General features: G+C 39.9%; 1 protein-coding gene across 1 annotated transcript in view; it reads right to left on the bottom strand.

The window, feature by feature from the left end:
- Positions 1–3,252: 3,252 nt before the first annotated feature.
- Positions 3,253–16,426, bottom strand: part of HTR7 (5-hydroxytryptamine receptor 7) — a 78,706-nt gene continuing 65,532 nt past the window's right edge. Inside the window, exons 2-3 of the mRNA XM_034430378.3 lie at positions 12,159–12,908; positions 3,253–3,480 (exon numbers count right to left, since the gene is read on the bottom strand). Coding sequence (XP_034286269.2) covers positions 3,438–3,480; positions 12,159–12,908 — 793 coding nt within the window. The 3' untranslated portion in view covers positions 3,253–3,437. The remainder of the gene's footprint in view (positions 3,481–12,158; positions 12,909–16,426) is intronic.

The raw sequence follows: 16,426 nt of genomic DNA, 5'->3' as shown, positions 1-16,426 counted from the left end.
CAATTTAATAATGAAATGAATTCATTAGAAAATACTATTTATTGGACTCCTCAAATGATGTTTTAAAAGGATGCTCATATGATTTGTGAGGCTGTTGAGAAACCATGGCACAAAGGACCAACTGATTAACCATATGGCAATATTACAATTCTTAGAATTGTCTCCAAACTAAATAGCAGCCATAAAGGATATAAATGTTGATATACAGTAAATTTCTCTAAAAATATATGAAGCATTGGAAATCCAAATAACCAATCACTCAACTGAAACAGGAGAGAGTTTTAAAAATTTACGGTACATGTTACCCCTCTTCCTAATGTTTAGATGTCTTTTTTGTTTCGTGTCTACTTTTCTAGCTCCCAAACATGGTCTATAATGATGTGGTGTAACTTGGACTGATTTAAGATAGTTTCTGAAATGATAAACAAAATGTAATAGTATTGTAAATAAGTAGAAGATCCTTCTTCCCACCCCCACCCCCCAAAAAACCCACAAGAACTATAAAGCACACTTAGACTGCACCTCAACCAATATTTTCTCCTCTATTTTTCCACTCCCACAAACTAAAGCAGATCAAAGCCATTTTTTGCATCTCTTTTTCCCAATTTGAAAAAAAGATTCCAGTTATGTCAGCAAAAATCCATTAAAGCCTCTCCTTCAAACAATGAATTTTCGTTTCTCAAGACATTTACAAATACAGTAAGCTTTTATGTTGGAACACTGAACTTTATTTAAAATGGTGAACATCAACACATTCTGTAACAACAGTTACAGGAGAGACAAATTGGTGCAGAGGGACCCGTGATTAGATAATAATTGCATCAACTGGCCTTTAAGACAGATTTGTCTTAAAGGGCCATGTTTTATTTCATATAAACTATTTTATATGTTTTATTTCATATAAACTAAATTAACTTTCTTAGCTTCCACAAAACACCCTGAGTGTATGATCAGGTGGGTAATCTGAAGATTTAAACTGTCGCAAACTCTCATGTACATCTTTTCCTAGGACTTAAATAAACAATGATGGTTAAACCTTGTACAGGTAGTCCTCGACTTGCAACAGTTCCTTTAGTGAACGTTCTAAGTTACAACAGCACTGAAAAAAGTGACTTATGACCTTTTTTAACACTTATGACCATTGCAGCATCCCCCATGGTCACGGGATTTACATTCAAATGCTTGGCAATTTATGACGGTTGCAGTGTCCTGGGGTCCTGTAACCATCTTTTGCGACTCCTGACAAGAAAAGTCAGTGGGGAAGCCAGATTCACTAAACAACCATGTTACTCATTTAACAACTGCAGTGATTCATTTAATAAATGTGGCAAGAAAAGTCGTAAAATGGGACAAAACACACTTAACCAATTTCTCACTTAGCAACGTAAATCCTGGGCTCAACTGTGATTGTAAGTCGAGGACTGCTTGTAAAACCAGGAGCACAAATATACATACCTTTGAGTAGATGACTCTGAGGAATAAAATGGAGGCACAGCACTTATGTCATGGAATCAAAATATGCAGATTGGGCCTGTGACTCATTAGATCCAAGTACTTGGACAAAATCCACCATGCACATTTTAGGATCAGATGATACACTTCCAGATTTTATTTTCCAATCCTGTACTTTCAACCCATAAATAGGGCATTTATTGAGCCTATGCTAATTAGTAATCTTCGTTTGCTGATTTCTTTATAAAACAACAGTCATACGCTCCCACAGAGAGGGGCTCCTCCGGGTGCCGTCGGCCAAACAATGTCGACTGGCGGCTCCCAGGGGGAGAGCTTTCTCTGTGGGAGCACCTGCCCTCTGGAACGAGCTCCCCCCGGAGATACGGACGATTCTGGATCTACGTACTTTCCGTCGGGCCCTTAAAACTTTTTTATTTCATCAAGCCGGGCTGGCCTAACTCTCCAATGGTGTAATTTTAATTTTAATTTTAAATGGGGGATTTTAACTGTCAGGCCAAATTGCTTACTATAGTTTTAAATTGTTTTTATATTTTGTATTCTATGTTTTTTATCTGTTCACCGCCCTGAGTCCTTCGGGAGAAGGGCGGTATATAAATTTAAATATTAAATTATATTAAAAATTAAATATTTTAAATATTCCTAATTACTGCCTGAAGGTGTTTTTTAGCTATCTGTTGACATTTAATCTTGAGCGATTTACCCATGAGAAAACTTTAGAAGTATCTGTGGGGGATCAAAGAAGCCAAAATGGGGCTTGCAACTTCTTGAAGCCCTGCCTTTTTGTTTTGTTTTGTTTGTTTATTTGTTTGTTTTTAGTTTACAAGCCATCTTAAAAGGGAGGGGCTTAGGAATATGGCTTTCATCTTGATTTTTTGACTCCCTTCCCATGAACATCCCTGGAACACTTAACAAAACTGGAATAACTAACTGCATTAAAACGCACGTATTAACATGCTGAAAGTATCTTCTTTTGCGAATTAACCATAGCCTTACAATTTTCTAAAACACTTGGCCCCTTTTGGTACTTATCAAAACGGCTAAATGTTTATTTCCCACTTCACATTTGGAAACTGTTCCTTGAAAATTGATGCAATATAAAACTAACGTGTGATTACAATTCTCATTCAGCCCCTCAACCAAAGAAAGAAATTTAGAAAAAAAGTCAACAATAGAAGAGGGAGGTGGGTGGGTGGACCAAAACTATGAAACTGAACTAAAACTGTATTATTCTTTGCCCATCTGGCTTCCTTGAAAGAAACAAATATGGATAGGTTATACTGATGACAATTTATTCCATTTGCTTGGCATATAATTCAATCATCTCTTCCCATAAAGGAAATCTTGATAGTGTTAGAAGTTACTTTGCTATCGTTTACTGAAATATTATAAAATTATCCTACTGGTGATTTCCATGAGCTCCTTTGGTGTTTTCATTTGATGTTGTTTTGACATACGAAGAAAAGCATCACACTGGGACGATGCCTTTTGTCAAACCTGACCCTTTGCCCCGCCTTCCCAGTGGACGCTGCTGGATCTGAGGACAAGTTACACAAGGACTGTTGTTAAAGTCAAAAGACTGATGGAACAAAGTTGGACGTTCCTCAGAGGAAGTCGAAGAGCTGATCGTCTGCTACTCTTCCTATGAGCCAAACTACTTATTGCTAATGTTATTTGCTTTATGAAACAAATAAAAAGGGGCTTATTTATGCGCAGCTAGCATTTGTTCTGCTAAGAGAAACAAAATAGGGAAAAGAAAAAGAAAAGAAAAATGTCACTGGATTGGCAGGATTACATTTTAATACTGTTAAACCAAAGTTCATAAACTTCCTTTACAATATTCCCTCGCAAAGTCGATCGGGAGCATTTTATTCACCCTACAGGTTTTCTTCAATGCCTGGATTTGCAGCAATTTCCACTGATTCACAGCCCCTTGTCCATATATGATCGTCCCCATCAGCATTCAATCATAAGTCGTGGCTCTTCCTTCTTGAGTAATCAGAGTTCCTCCTGTTTCATTAAAAAAAAACAAACCACAAACATTCAGACTCTATGTAAGTTTTAACTGTTCGACTATCTCCTAAAATAGCAGATTTCCCCTTACATATTTTCAATTTGGGGTGGCTGAACCTTGCACGATGCCCAACAAAGACCCCCATGCCAGATGAGGTCAGGTGTGCTTGGTGACATGGATGTCTACAGAGGGGGCCAGAGGAAAAGAAATAAGATAATGATTCAAATGATGTGATCACAAATAATTGCATAACTACATCATCTGCATGACATCGTGATGCAAGGGTCAAGATGTTGATGTTCTCTTGACTTCTTCTGGATGAAGCTAGAAGTGGATCATGATATCATTTCCCCATTCAGAGGGCAACTGTGTTTTACTCCCAAGGCCCATGAGACTGGCAAACTTAGGAAAGAATAATTGGATTACTGTAAAGATCTTTATAGTTAGCAAGGCAGTGTAATAGAATTTTGAAAGTCTGCTAAAGCAGTTCCCCAGATAAATTTAAGATAAATGCCTAGCTTAATTAAGGCAGAGTTACTCTGGGACTCCTTCTCACACTTATTTCCTGCCCTAGGTTGAGATGTCTCTTTTATAATGGCCATTTCTTTCTCCGTGTTCCTAGATGGCCTGCTAGATGTGCCATAATATAATCAGCCACTAGGTAGGTTTCCATGCTGTACTTTGGGGAAAGATACACTTCAGCTACCTCCTTTACTCCAAATGAAAAAAAGCTGATGGAACTGAAGAGCTAGACAGGATGCTAATCCATCATCAGGATAAAAGACAGGATATTCTTAAGGTAAAGGTAAAGGTTCCCCTGCACAGTCGTTTCCAGCTCTAGGAGGCAATGCTCATCTCAGTTTCAAAGACGAGGAGCCAGTGCTGTCTGAAGACGTCTCTGTGGTTATATGGCCAGCATGACTAAACGCCAAAGGCGCACGGATCACTGTTACCTTCCCACCGAAGTGGTCCCTATTTTTCTACTTACATTTTTTACGTGCTTTCGAACTGCTAGGTTGGCAGAAGCTGGGACAAGTAATGGGAGCTCACTCCATTATGCGGCACTAGGGATTTGAACCGCTGAACTGCCGACCTTTTGATCGACAAGCTCAGCATCTTAGCCACTGAGCCACTGCATCCCAGGATATTCTTAGACACTTCCTAATTAAGAAAATTGCAAGAATCCTGCAATCACCAAGAGAAGTTCATCAACACATTCGATTTTTTTAAAAAAAGACATAAAATTTAAAAAAGACGTATTTCAAACTGGAGACGAATTGTTGGGGGGGAAAGCCAGAAGGGGAAAAAATATAGTACAGGAGGTTAATCTGGTATTTTAGTCAAAAAGAAAAGTTTTTCCATGAAAAGTTTTGCACCTACACTTAGGAAATGTTGACCTCATTGGCCTTTGCAGGAGGGCTCAATAAAATCAAGATTACAGTCATGCAAGCAAAGCCCCGTCCCATTGCCCATTTCTGTGTTGACACACATATAAAAAAAGTGGCATTTTATATAGTTGTGATTGTTACCCTTGACTTATATTTTTATACATTTCTCCCCTCCCGGGACACATCTGAATGCTATATTTTGAGGCATACATAATATCCCCTTACTTACAGAAGGGGAGAGTTTTAAAAAAAAGCAATACGGGCAATTCAGCTTTCATGATAGTGTTGTGTTTGAAATATTACATTAAAGGGCCTGGTGGCTCAGCAGACTGATAGCATTGTGATTAACACCAGCTGTCTGCAATTACTGTAAGCTCGAATCTCACCAAGGCTCAAGGTTGACTCAGCCTTCCATCCTTTCTAAGGTAGGTAAATTGAGGACCCAGTTGTGGGGGCAATAAACTGACTTTGTATAAATATACAAAAGTATGAAGGCTATTGCTTAACGCATTGTAAGCCGCCCTGAGTCTCCGGAGAAGGGCGGCATATAAATCAAATTTAAAAAAAAAAATCAAAATACCCAATATTTTGATCGTAAAACTTCAAATTGCAGAACCGTGATTTCAAGATCAAAGCATTTCTATAAATGATCAGAACCATGTTTTTAGCTTGAAATGCTTAGAATGCAAGACAAGTTGCTTCCCTCTGTCCACTGTTATAATCATCTTTCCATTATGAAAGGTATCACAAATCATATTCAAAAGGTAATAGAAATTGGAATAATAAAAACATACATTTTCTTTGGCTTAACAAGAGCATAGACAGCCTGTTCCAGAGGTGGGTTTCAGCAGGTTCTGACCAGTTCAGAGAACCGTAGCAGAAATTTTGAGTAATTCGGAGAACTGGTAGTAAACATTCTGACTGGCTCCCGCCCCCATCTATTCTCTGCCTCCCAAGTCCCAGCTGATCGGGAGGAAATGGGGATTTTGCAATATCCTTCCCCTGGAGTGGGGAGGGAATGGAGATTTTACAGTATCCTTCCCCTGCTACGCCCAAGCCATGCCACGCCCACCAAGCCACGCCCACAGAACCCGTAGTAAAAGATTTTGAAACCCACCACTGGCCTGTTCGTTGCAGTGGTTAAGGCATCAGGTTAGAAACCAGGAGACTATGCATTCTTGTCCCATCTTAGGCACAAAGCCAGCTAGATGACCTTGGGCCGGTCACTTTCTCTCAGTCTTGGAAGGAGGCAGTGGCAAACCAGTTTTGAAAAACTTTGCCAAGAAACTGCAGAGACTTGTCCAGGTTGCCTCCGAGAATTGGACACAATTAAGCATAAGGTGGGGAAAAAAACACATTTTTCTACAAATTAAGATTAATATGAAAACTAAAATGGTTTCCTTAAACCATGGTATCAGTTTTTTTTAAATACAAACCATGGTTGGGTGAGTAGAGGAGAAATCATAAGCTTGATGTTCGCTCTTACTTGTTCTTTTTGCATTGACATAACTTAGCACAGCCTTTCCAGTCAAGATGCTGTTTAGAAAGGCAGATTTCAGTTGCCCAAATTCTCTAACCAGCATAGCTGTTGATGAGAATTATGAAAGCTGGAAGTCTACAAAACTAGAAAGCTCCCACAATAGGAAGCATGGTTGAGCATGATGTATATTTGTGGTCAATATAAAGAACAACACTGATAAATCAAGAGGGAAAACCATTCCATTATCTCTTAACAAAAAAAAAAGTTTCATTCACTAGAACACTAATAAAACTGACCTTTTAGGTATTTTAATATTTTAAAAAAAATACAAAAACAGAAAACAGAATAACAGTTGGAAGGGACCTTGGAGGTCTTCTAGTCCAACCCCCTGCTTAGGCAGGAAACCCTATACCACTTCAGACAAATGGTTTTCCAATCTCTTCTTAAAAAGTATTGGAGCATTCACAACTTCTGAGGCAAGTTGTTCCACTGGTTAATTGTTCTAACTGTCAGGAAATTTCTCCTTAGTTCTAAGTTGCTTCTCTCCTTGATTAGTTTCCATCCATTGCTTCTTGTCTTGCCCTAAGGTGCTTTGGAGAATAGTTTGACTCCCTCTTCTTTGTGGCAACTCCTGAGATATTGGAACACTGCTATCATGTCTCCCCTAGTCCTTCTTTTCATTAAACTAGACATACCCAGTTCCTGCAACCGTTCTTCATGTTTTAGCCTCCAGTCCCCTAATCATCTTTGTTGCTCTTCTCTGCACTCTTTCTAGAGTCTCCACATCTTTTTTACATCATGGCGAAGATCAGCAAACACCAAGTTTGATGTTTTTCAGCTGGTTCACATGTTATTAGGAGGTCCTCCAAACAAATAAAATACAGATTTATAAACTCATCCTGCACATCTTCCCCAATGCCTTTTCAACCTACATTTTTCCACATCTTCACCATCTGCAGATTCCCAAATGTGTTTAGCATTGAACTGGAGCTCATTGGGAAGCACCTTTAGCCAGTCATGAGTTTGTCTAACCCAGGGATGTCAAATTCAAGGCCCGGGGGCTGGATTTGGCCCGCAGGGTGCTTAGATCTGGCCCGCAGGGCTGCCCTGGAAACAGCAAAGGACCGGCTCACGGTACCTCTGCCAGTGAAATGGAGCTCAGGAAGGCTGTGCAAGGCTCACCCGGGCTCCGTTTTCAGCAGCAAAGGCCTTTTATAGCCTTCTGCAAGCAAAAATGGAGCTTGGAGGGCTGGCGCAATACATGATCTGCCTGGCCTCCATTTTTGGCTGTGATGGCCTCCTGCAGCCCTCCGCCAGTGAAAACAAAGGCCTGGGGAGGCATCATGCTCCGTTTTCGCTGGCTGAGGGCTGCAGGAGGCCATCATGGTTGAAAACGGAGCCTCGACGAGTGACGTCAAACTGGCCACACCCACCCTGGCCATGCCCCCAACCCACCCGGCCCCTGAGATCAAACGCAACCCTGATACGGCCCTCAATGAAATTGAGTTTGACACCCCTGATCTAAGTGATTTGATATTTCAGAGGACAAAGAAGACCAATCTTTCTACTCTGCCAGTTGTTCAGCTGGATTGCTTCTCCCCATTAAAATCCCACCGGTCCACAAAACCAAAAGAAGAAACAGTCTTCAGTTTGTGGCGGTGCAAGCCCAATAAAGCATTTTATTGAGTAAATCCTGAACATATAGTAAATGCCATTAATTCTCTCTTGGAAATGTTTCATCACACTGAGATTTTAGGATGAGGCAGGTTGTCCAAGGAGAAAACAAACAATGGATTTCTTTCTGGGAATGCAAGATTCAGCCATGGCTGAAGCAGGAAGAAAGATTTTTTTTTTTTTAATGTTTTCAAATGGTAGCCAAGAAATTGAGTTCTTAGGATTTTGCACCTTTTACTGCTGGTTTGGTGTTGGAGTAGATTGGGGTGAGATGGCTCATTATTCTGAGGTAAAACATCTTCAGTAAAGGTGTCCTTGTCAGCTCCTCCACTTAATGCCGATATTGTCTACTTTTTCCCCTTTTATATTACTTTTGCTTGACTTTTTTTCCTGCCTCAATGAGGAAGGAAGAAAGAAGAGCATTCCTTAAGAAAAAAATAATTGTGTAAAAGAAGCTCAATTATCAATTTCATCACAAAATTATCCAAGAAAGATCAGCCAAGAAGATATCAAACAAATTTCAGACTAGGTCTCAAAAACTGTTTTTCCGCACCAATAGTGGAAATTATTTATTCCTTAATTATTGGCCAGGCAGAGTCAAGCCCTTTTAATTACCATTAATTGCTAAACAAAGCTCCCAGGGCCAGAGGATATATCAATTCTGATCCTACACAAAATGAGGAGCAGAAATAAAAAGAAGTAGCAGTATAGTTTTTGCATTTGTCAAAAGACTTTTTTGGAATCTCAAATCACAAAGCTAATCTTATCACTTCGCCATCCCTTCAGTGATTCCAAATTAAAAAGTACCATGATTCATTACTCTTGTGTTTTTTACTCTTCTTTTTGTTTATATATTGGTTGGTGCTAAGGCATAATGTGCTCTGGGCTCCAGTGTAATACTTGAACCTAACCTCTGTGGATTGTAAACTTTATAAGTGAAGTTATGTTCAATAATTATGGCTTTGTGTGATGTGTGAATGCCATCTTGATTTACTACCTGAGAAGCAGGCATGGTTCCTACTAAATCAGAAGTTATGTCTGCAGCCCAGGGAATTCCTAAAGCTGTTAATTCTAGCTCAAATCTTTGAGAACAGTCCCAAGTAAACAATGGAGGGGCTTTATTGGAAGTTGGAATTTGCAAAACATTTTTTTGTCTGGAAGTGCTTCTGTTTTCTGAATATATGTCAGGCTTGACTTCTGCAGGTTAAAATAGTCCTAGAAAATCAATTAAAGGGGAAAAAAACCCTCTTATTTTAACAGATCATTCACTATCTATCCTCTGGATGTTTAAAGTAGGAAACCAGTAAAAAAATCAATTAACCATGACATACAGTGAAACAATGTTTTACATTGCGTAACTCGGTTATTGTTTATTTATTTTTACTCAAACTTTCTCACAAATGTTTTTTGAAAGGCTTTTCAAAACAGGAAGCTGATTAAAAGATAATATTAAACAGATAGCATCAATCCAGCTCAGCAGCCGACCAGCCTATATACTGAATAAATGAAAGGTTTTTGGCATGTCAGCAGAAAGAGAGTACAAGACAACAAGGACTGAAAGTTGCCAGCATGAAGGCCAATTCTCCGTTCATACAAGACCTTCTCTAGCGGTGGCAGAATTAAGAGAGGGCCCTTCCCTTAAACTCTCACATCTTCCAAGGGTTTTATATAGCGCAATCCACACTTTGAATTGTGTCTGGAAAAAGCACAAGTCAATGAAGCTATTTTAATCAAAAAGTCTTATGCTTTACATGAAGACCCTGCAATGCACTGGATCTGAAGGGAAAAAGTTCTCTAGAACATTTGCAAGGGCACCCATACCAGTCAATGGCAATTCTTTGGTCTTTTCCTGGATGTTGCAGCAGCTATGCATGGCAAATCCACGATCCTCTGAGAAACCACAATTGATTTTAGGAGTAGCTATGTGAGTGCCCAATATTCTCTAAAGCAGGGGTGTCAAACATGATTTCATTGAGGGCCGCATCAGGGTTGTGTTTGACCTTGGAGGGGGGAGTGGTGGGATGGCCATTTGGGCATGGCCAGCTTGATATTACTCATGCCAGGGACACCTGTGGTGGCCTGGTCGGGGCTGGGAGGATCCACTTTTGATATCCTGTTTTCCCCAAAATAAGACATCCCCTGATAATAAACCTAATCGGGCTTTTGAGCGCATGGCAATAAGGCCAAGCGCTTATTTCAGAGTTCAAAAAAATATAAGACAGGGTCTTATTTTTGGGGAAACACAGTAGTAGTTTTTGCTAGCCCTCTGCCAGCGAAAAAGGAGCTTGGGAGGGCCCGCCTGAGCTCCATTTTTTCTGGCAGAGGCACCACAGGCCAGTCCTTCGCTGTTTCTAGGGTGGCCCCAAGGGCCTTATCTAAGCACCCCATGGGCTGGATCTGGTCCGCAGGCCTTGAGTTTGACACCCCTGCTCTAAAGCATCTTTTCTCCTTCAAATCCCAAAAGTGATGCAGCCCTATTCATTATGATTACTCCCAATCAGCAATCTGCCGGTAACATTCATAAGACACATGATATTTACGAGAAACAGAATGAGGGAGAAGTTGAAACCCTAAGAACATCACAGGTCAACAATTTCCCAGCATCATTGGAAACATTATCTCTCTAAAGGGATATAAAAGAATCTCATGCAAGTTATCAAAATAGTCATCATACATGAGAACACAAGAGAACAAGGATTTCCAGGGCTTAAAATATGCCAGAGCTGCCAAAAGTGGAATATTGGAAACTAGACAGAAATTATGAAAAATCAGAGGGGATTTATTTGAGAGTTCTTTCCTTGTAATGAAATCTTGGCACCATCTCTTCGAATATGAAGGAAATCACATGATCTTACCCAGAAGAATTTACTAATATCTGTTCCTACTCAGCCAGTCTTGTAGCCACTTTTACAAGCCAAGAAGAGCAAGAGTGAAGCTTCTACTGTCTCATATAAACTTTAGACTCCAATTTTGCCTGAATTCAAGCAATTTGATCTACCAAGTGTTGTATGAATTGTTTACAATAGACTGCTAAGTAGTTTATATCTTGGTCTGGGTATCCAGAATCCAATCGGCTTTTGAACATTGTTGGACAACTTAGTGTAGACAACATAGTGCCTAGGAAAAAAAATGACATATTCACTACAATCTGTGCAACAGCTTGGACCTTAGAATAGGTTCTAGACCATATTCTGTCTGATTCTATTTTTCACTAATGTTGCTCCTGTCATTATCCCACTGCTTTCATTGTTAGTTCTACTGACAGAAGAGGGCACCTAGAAGAGCTCCTGTCCAACAATATCTGATTCAAGAATTCAGCCATTACACCTTTTTTTTTTTTTTTTTTGGTGCTACAAGTATTCAAAGGTGAACAGGTCTACCTCTATCCATGCAATCTCTTTCAATCAGCTTTATAAAATAAAAGCTGTATCAATAATTTTGGAATCTAAATATCTATTTGCTAATGCATTTGTGTTCCACAACGGTATCCCCTCAGGGCTAGCCACGGTACTATAAACAGGATATTAACTCCATATTAAGAATGAAGCTTTAATCTTGCAAGTCTGGTTTTTTTCCCTCCCCTCATTCTGATATCCTAGTGAGCCAAGGAGGGGCCATCCTCACTCTTTTTCTAACACTGTTTCCTCTCCCAGGACTCAAGCAATGCTTCTATCCTTTTTGTTTTTGTAGTGATTTCTATTTCTCTCCAGGCCATCTCCATGGCTCTCTGCATTGAGGCCACCTGGGCTGTCTGAACTGGGATACTGTCTGGGAGCATTCAACAGTCTATGGTGCTCGTGATTCATACCCTAATTTGTCTCTTCTGATATTATTCCCGAGTAGACAGAGTAGTCTGGATCTTATAGATATGCAATAGCCTAGTAACCTAGATTTTTAACTTTCTTACTCGTTTCAACAATTTAGGATGTCCTTCACTTTTTGTCAACTTTCCCTGTAACTTCTCCAAACATAAGACCCCTTTTTAGTGTCTCCATGACTCAGTGGTCCCATAAATCAAGAAATGTCTAGCAATCTATTTTTAGATTGTTTGATCTATACTTGGTTTTATTTGGAATAGAAAGTCTATGTGGGAACCTGAAAGTTAAGTGTAATAAAAGGGAAATGACCTTACAGAACAAACTCTGGTCTTTCAGCAAGCTTCAGGGCCTCATGCATGCCTGCAGCCGAGAGTTTACGGTTGATGTTCCTATATCTACATTGCAGCAGATTGCGGTAGGTGGTCCTCAGGTCCCGATTGAAGAAGGCATATATAAATGGATTAATCAAAGAGTTGGCATAACCCAACCAGAGAAATGTCCTCTCAACCCACAAAGGGATACAGCTGCAAGAGGTCCCACAGATGAAGGGTCTAGCAGTAGAAAGGATGAAAAATGGCAGCCAGCATACAGTAAAGGCCCCTACAATTATTCCAAGGGTAGTGGCTGCTTTTTGCTCCCTTTTGAAGATAGAAATGTTCTTCCGTTCATGCTTAAGCAGACGTGAAAAATTGGTGCACTCTTCAGATTCCTTGTGCAGTTTCATGATGCCGTTTGCCGAAACCATCCCTTCATGTTCGTTGGGTCTTGGGAAACCAGCAAATTTGTGTTTGGCTGCACTTTTCTTGGCAGCTTTGTAGATCTGATAGTACATGAACAGCATCACTGACATGGGGATGTAAAATGCAACAGCAGTAGAATAAATTGTGTAGCCAAAATCTTGGCTGATTAAACAGACTTTGTTGTCATTAATATTCTGAGCCCATCCAAACAGCGGGGGCAAAGTGATGGAAGCAGACAGCAGCCACACGCAAAAAATCATTTTAGCCATACACTTTCCATTTTGTCTTACAGGATAGGTGAGGGGTCTAGTTATGCCAAGATACCTAGAAAGATAAAAACAAACACCAAGGATTAGTCTATGTTCATTGTTGGTTTGTGGTCTAGAACCATTTATGCTCCACATGGTGAGCTGGACAAATCATAATTTGATCAACTGATAAATCTTTCTCACATGCAGGTATGCACACACGTGTTCCAAAATAGCACACTTCTTTAAATACACACAGTTTCTAAATTATCAGACTACAGAGTACAAACTGCCTAATCGGAATTCTATCCTTCAGCCTGATGTTCCCCAATTACAAATGTAGAAGGAACCGCGTCAGCAGTGAAATGCACTTACCTTCGCTGCCGGTTCAGGAATGTGAGCGTGTGCGCACACGCGCGACTGTAGTGAGAGCCTTCTCTGCATGCGCAGAGGGTAAAAAATGGGATGTAATGACATCCTGGCAGGTGGGTGGAGCTTCCCGCCGCCATCACTACAGGTTCGCGCAAGCCGGATAGATCCGGATGGATTTCACTGCTGAACCGAATGCTCCACAGAGAGTGCTCTATTATGCTATGGTCAGCATGGATTCAAAGCTCTATCAATATTTCTGGAGTAAGAAATTACACCCTACTTTGCAGGATTGTTTTTTAAAAGGTCAAAGCTGGTAATTTTTTTATTTACATGAATGCCCACATCGGCCACATACACATCTCTAGAAATTAAAAAAGGGGAGTGGCTGCAGTTCTGTGCCTTGTTTAAAAATAGCAATAGCAATAGCACTTAGACTTATATACCACTTATAGTGCTTTACAGCCTCTCTAAGTGGTTTACAGAGTCAGCATGTTGCCCCCAACAATCTGGGTCCTAATTTACCGACTTTGGAAGGATAGAAGGCTAAGTCAACCCTGAGCCGGTGAGAATTGAACTGCTGGCAGTCAGCAGAATTAGCCTGCAAAACTGCCTTTTAACCACTGTGCTACCACGGCTCATAATATAATACATCTCTAGAAATTAAAAATGGGGAGTGGCTGCAGCTCTGTACCTTGTTTGAAAATAATAACAGCACTTAGACTTATATATCGCTTCACAGTGCTGGGCCTACCTCTTCCCCCTCCTACCATGAAGGAAAAGGAAAAATAAAAGAAAGAAAAGAAAAAAGATAAGATTGTTGTGAGCATTCAAAGAAGCTGTAGGGAGAATAGCAATCTCTCCCCCTCCCAATTTGCTTTCTGGTAAATGGAGGTTGGTGCTTTTTTCATGTCCATCATGGAAAGCATTTTATGAGGGTGACCAGAACATGCTCTTAACAAACCCAATTTTCTCCCCAGTCTGCATCTGATTGTGTTATCTGTTTTCAAGTTATGAATGACTTTGGCTTCCTTCTTAGCAATGGGAAGTATTTCAGTAGTAGAAAACTGGTTCTGCAAGCAACAAGTCCAAGCTTCTTTTTCTTCTTCCCTAATAAATTGGAAAATTGCTACTGAGATCCTGGATACTCCCAGTCATTGTCAAAGCTGTGGTGGATGAAACAGAGATTGACAGTCATAAAATGGCATTCTGTCCTATTACTGGGGAATCCTGGCATTGACTCTATTTCCTTAAAATAGCTATGAACTGCTTACACCGAGTTGTTTGTAGGGACAGAAACTGTAATGGCTATTTCCCAATAACAATACAATACATTTATGTGCCATCCTTTGACAAACATGGTATAAGTTATTAGTCTTTTGCAATGATCATAACACTAATAATAACATTCCATAATGAAGCATTTCTACAGTGTTTTCAGTACATAGATTGCTTAACAGTTCATAACTCTGGAACATACACAAGGCTGATCAAAGGATACCTTTAAGTCCTCAACCCATTGTGAAATGATCCCATCCTGGACTGAAATTAGCATCTATTCTGATGTCAGGCAAACAATGATGTCCAACAGGAAGTAGAAACAGGGGCTACTATCACTCTAGCCAGAGCCAAGAGTGAGTTGAGTGCATGGATGTCAACTCCAGAGTAGGAAATCAAAATCATGAATAGAGTAGAATAGAGTAGGGTAGGGTAGGGTAGGGTAGGGTAGGGTAGAGGACAATAGAATAGAATAGAATAGAATAGAATAGAATAGAATAGAATAGAATAGAATAGAATAGAATAGAATAGAATAGAATAGAACAATAACTTTTTTTTTTTAAATACTTTATTGAATTTTCCAATTTTTTAAAAAGACAATGTACAATCACAATCTTGATCCGAGGTGCAATGTTTACACATTTCATAGATCAAACATTAAGTGAATTTCATCCATAGCTATACAATATACAGTTCTATACAATTCTCTACATTTCTATACAATTAAGTCCATTTCGGGTGTCTAACAAATCGTAGCCTATTATCATATTTTTATCCTATTCTTTAACCAGTTATACCAAATTCCCCATATTTCATAGTACTTGAAGTTCTCTTCATTTTTTAGCTCGCTCGTCAATTTAGCCATCTCTGCGCACTCTAGAATTTTATTTATTAATGCTTCTTCAGAGGGGGTAGAGTTGGATTTCCAGAGTTTCGCAAAGGCTAATCTAGCCGCAGTAATAATTTGAATTGCCAATTGGGTTTTATTGTTGTCGAGACCATCTTCAATCATACCTAGGAGGAAGGATTCCGGGGCCAGGGCTATCTCTTGTCCCATTATTTCCGAGAGCCAGAGTCGGATCTTTAACCAAAACTTTTTGGTCTCAGGGCAAGTCCACCACAGATGGTAAAAGGTGCCGACCGTCTTTCCACATTTCCAACATAAAGCAGAAGAATTTGGAAATATTTTGGCCAGCCTGTCCGGGGCTAGGTACCACCTATGCAGCATTTTGTAGTGATTTTCCCTGAATGTTACCGATTTCGTTATTTTATTGTAACTTTATTGTCACTTTGAACGTACATTGGCATACATTAAAATGAAATTTTGTTGCATACAGCTCTCAAAGGCTCACCACCTCCAATATATACTACATAACCATGACAGAATAAATAAATAAATACAAAATTATGCATATACCCACATATATTATGTGACAGAGAGAAACAACACAGTCTAGTTCGGATGTGTACATGTACGTGGCGAGAAAAACGAATCTTGCGAGTTTACCAGATGGATGGCATAGGGAACAAAGCTGTTACAGAATCTGGTAGTCCTGCTAGAAATACTTCGAAACCTCCTCCCAGAAGGGAGCAACAGAAACAGACCGTAAAGTGGTTGTGTGGGTCTCTAACAATGCTTTGCGTGCTAAGCACATAGCGCTTATAAGCAGCATCCTGAATGACAGGAAGTGAGTTTCCCATAATCCTCTCGGCTGTCCCTACCACTCTCTGAATGGACTTTCTCTCTGAGGCACTGCAGCCACCAAACCAAACAGTGATATGCAGTTTGTTAAAAAAAATACTCTCAATCATGCCTCTGTAAAAAGTGGCCAGGACAGAAGGAGAAAGATGTGCTCTCCGATGCAGGAAATACAGATGCTGGTTTGCACGCTTCACTAAGGATCACATGAGGAGAGACCAGTTTAGATTGTTAGTTATCTGCACCCC

This window comes from Pantherophis guttatus, chromosome 6, assembly GCF_059756535.1.
Source record: "Pantherophis guttatus breed Tessera chromosome 6, ASM5975653v1, whole genome shotgun sequence".
Lineage (NCBI taxonomy): Eukaryota > Metazoa > Chordata > Lepidosauria > Squamata > Colubridae > Pantherophis > Pantherophis guttatus.
The sequence above is the reverse complement of the archived record's forward strand: the minus strand, read 5'-3'. Positions and strand labels throughout refer to the sequence as shown.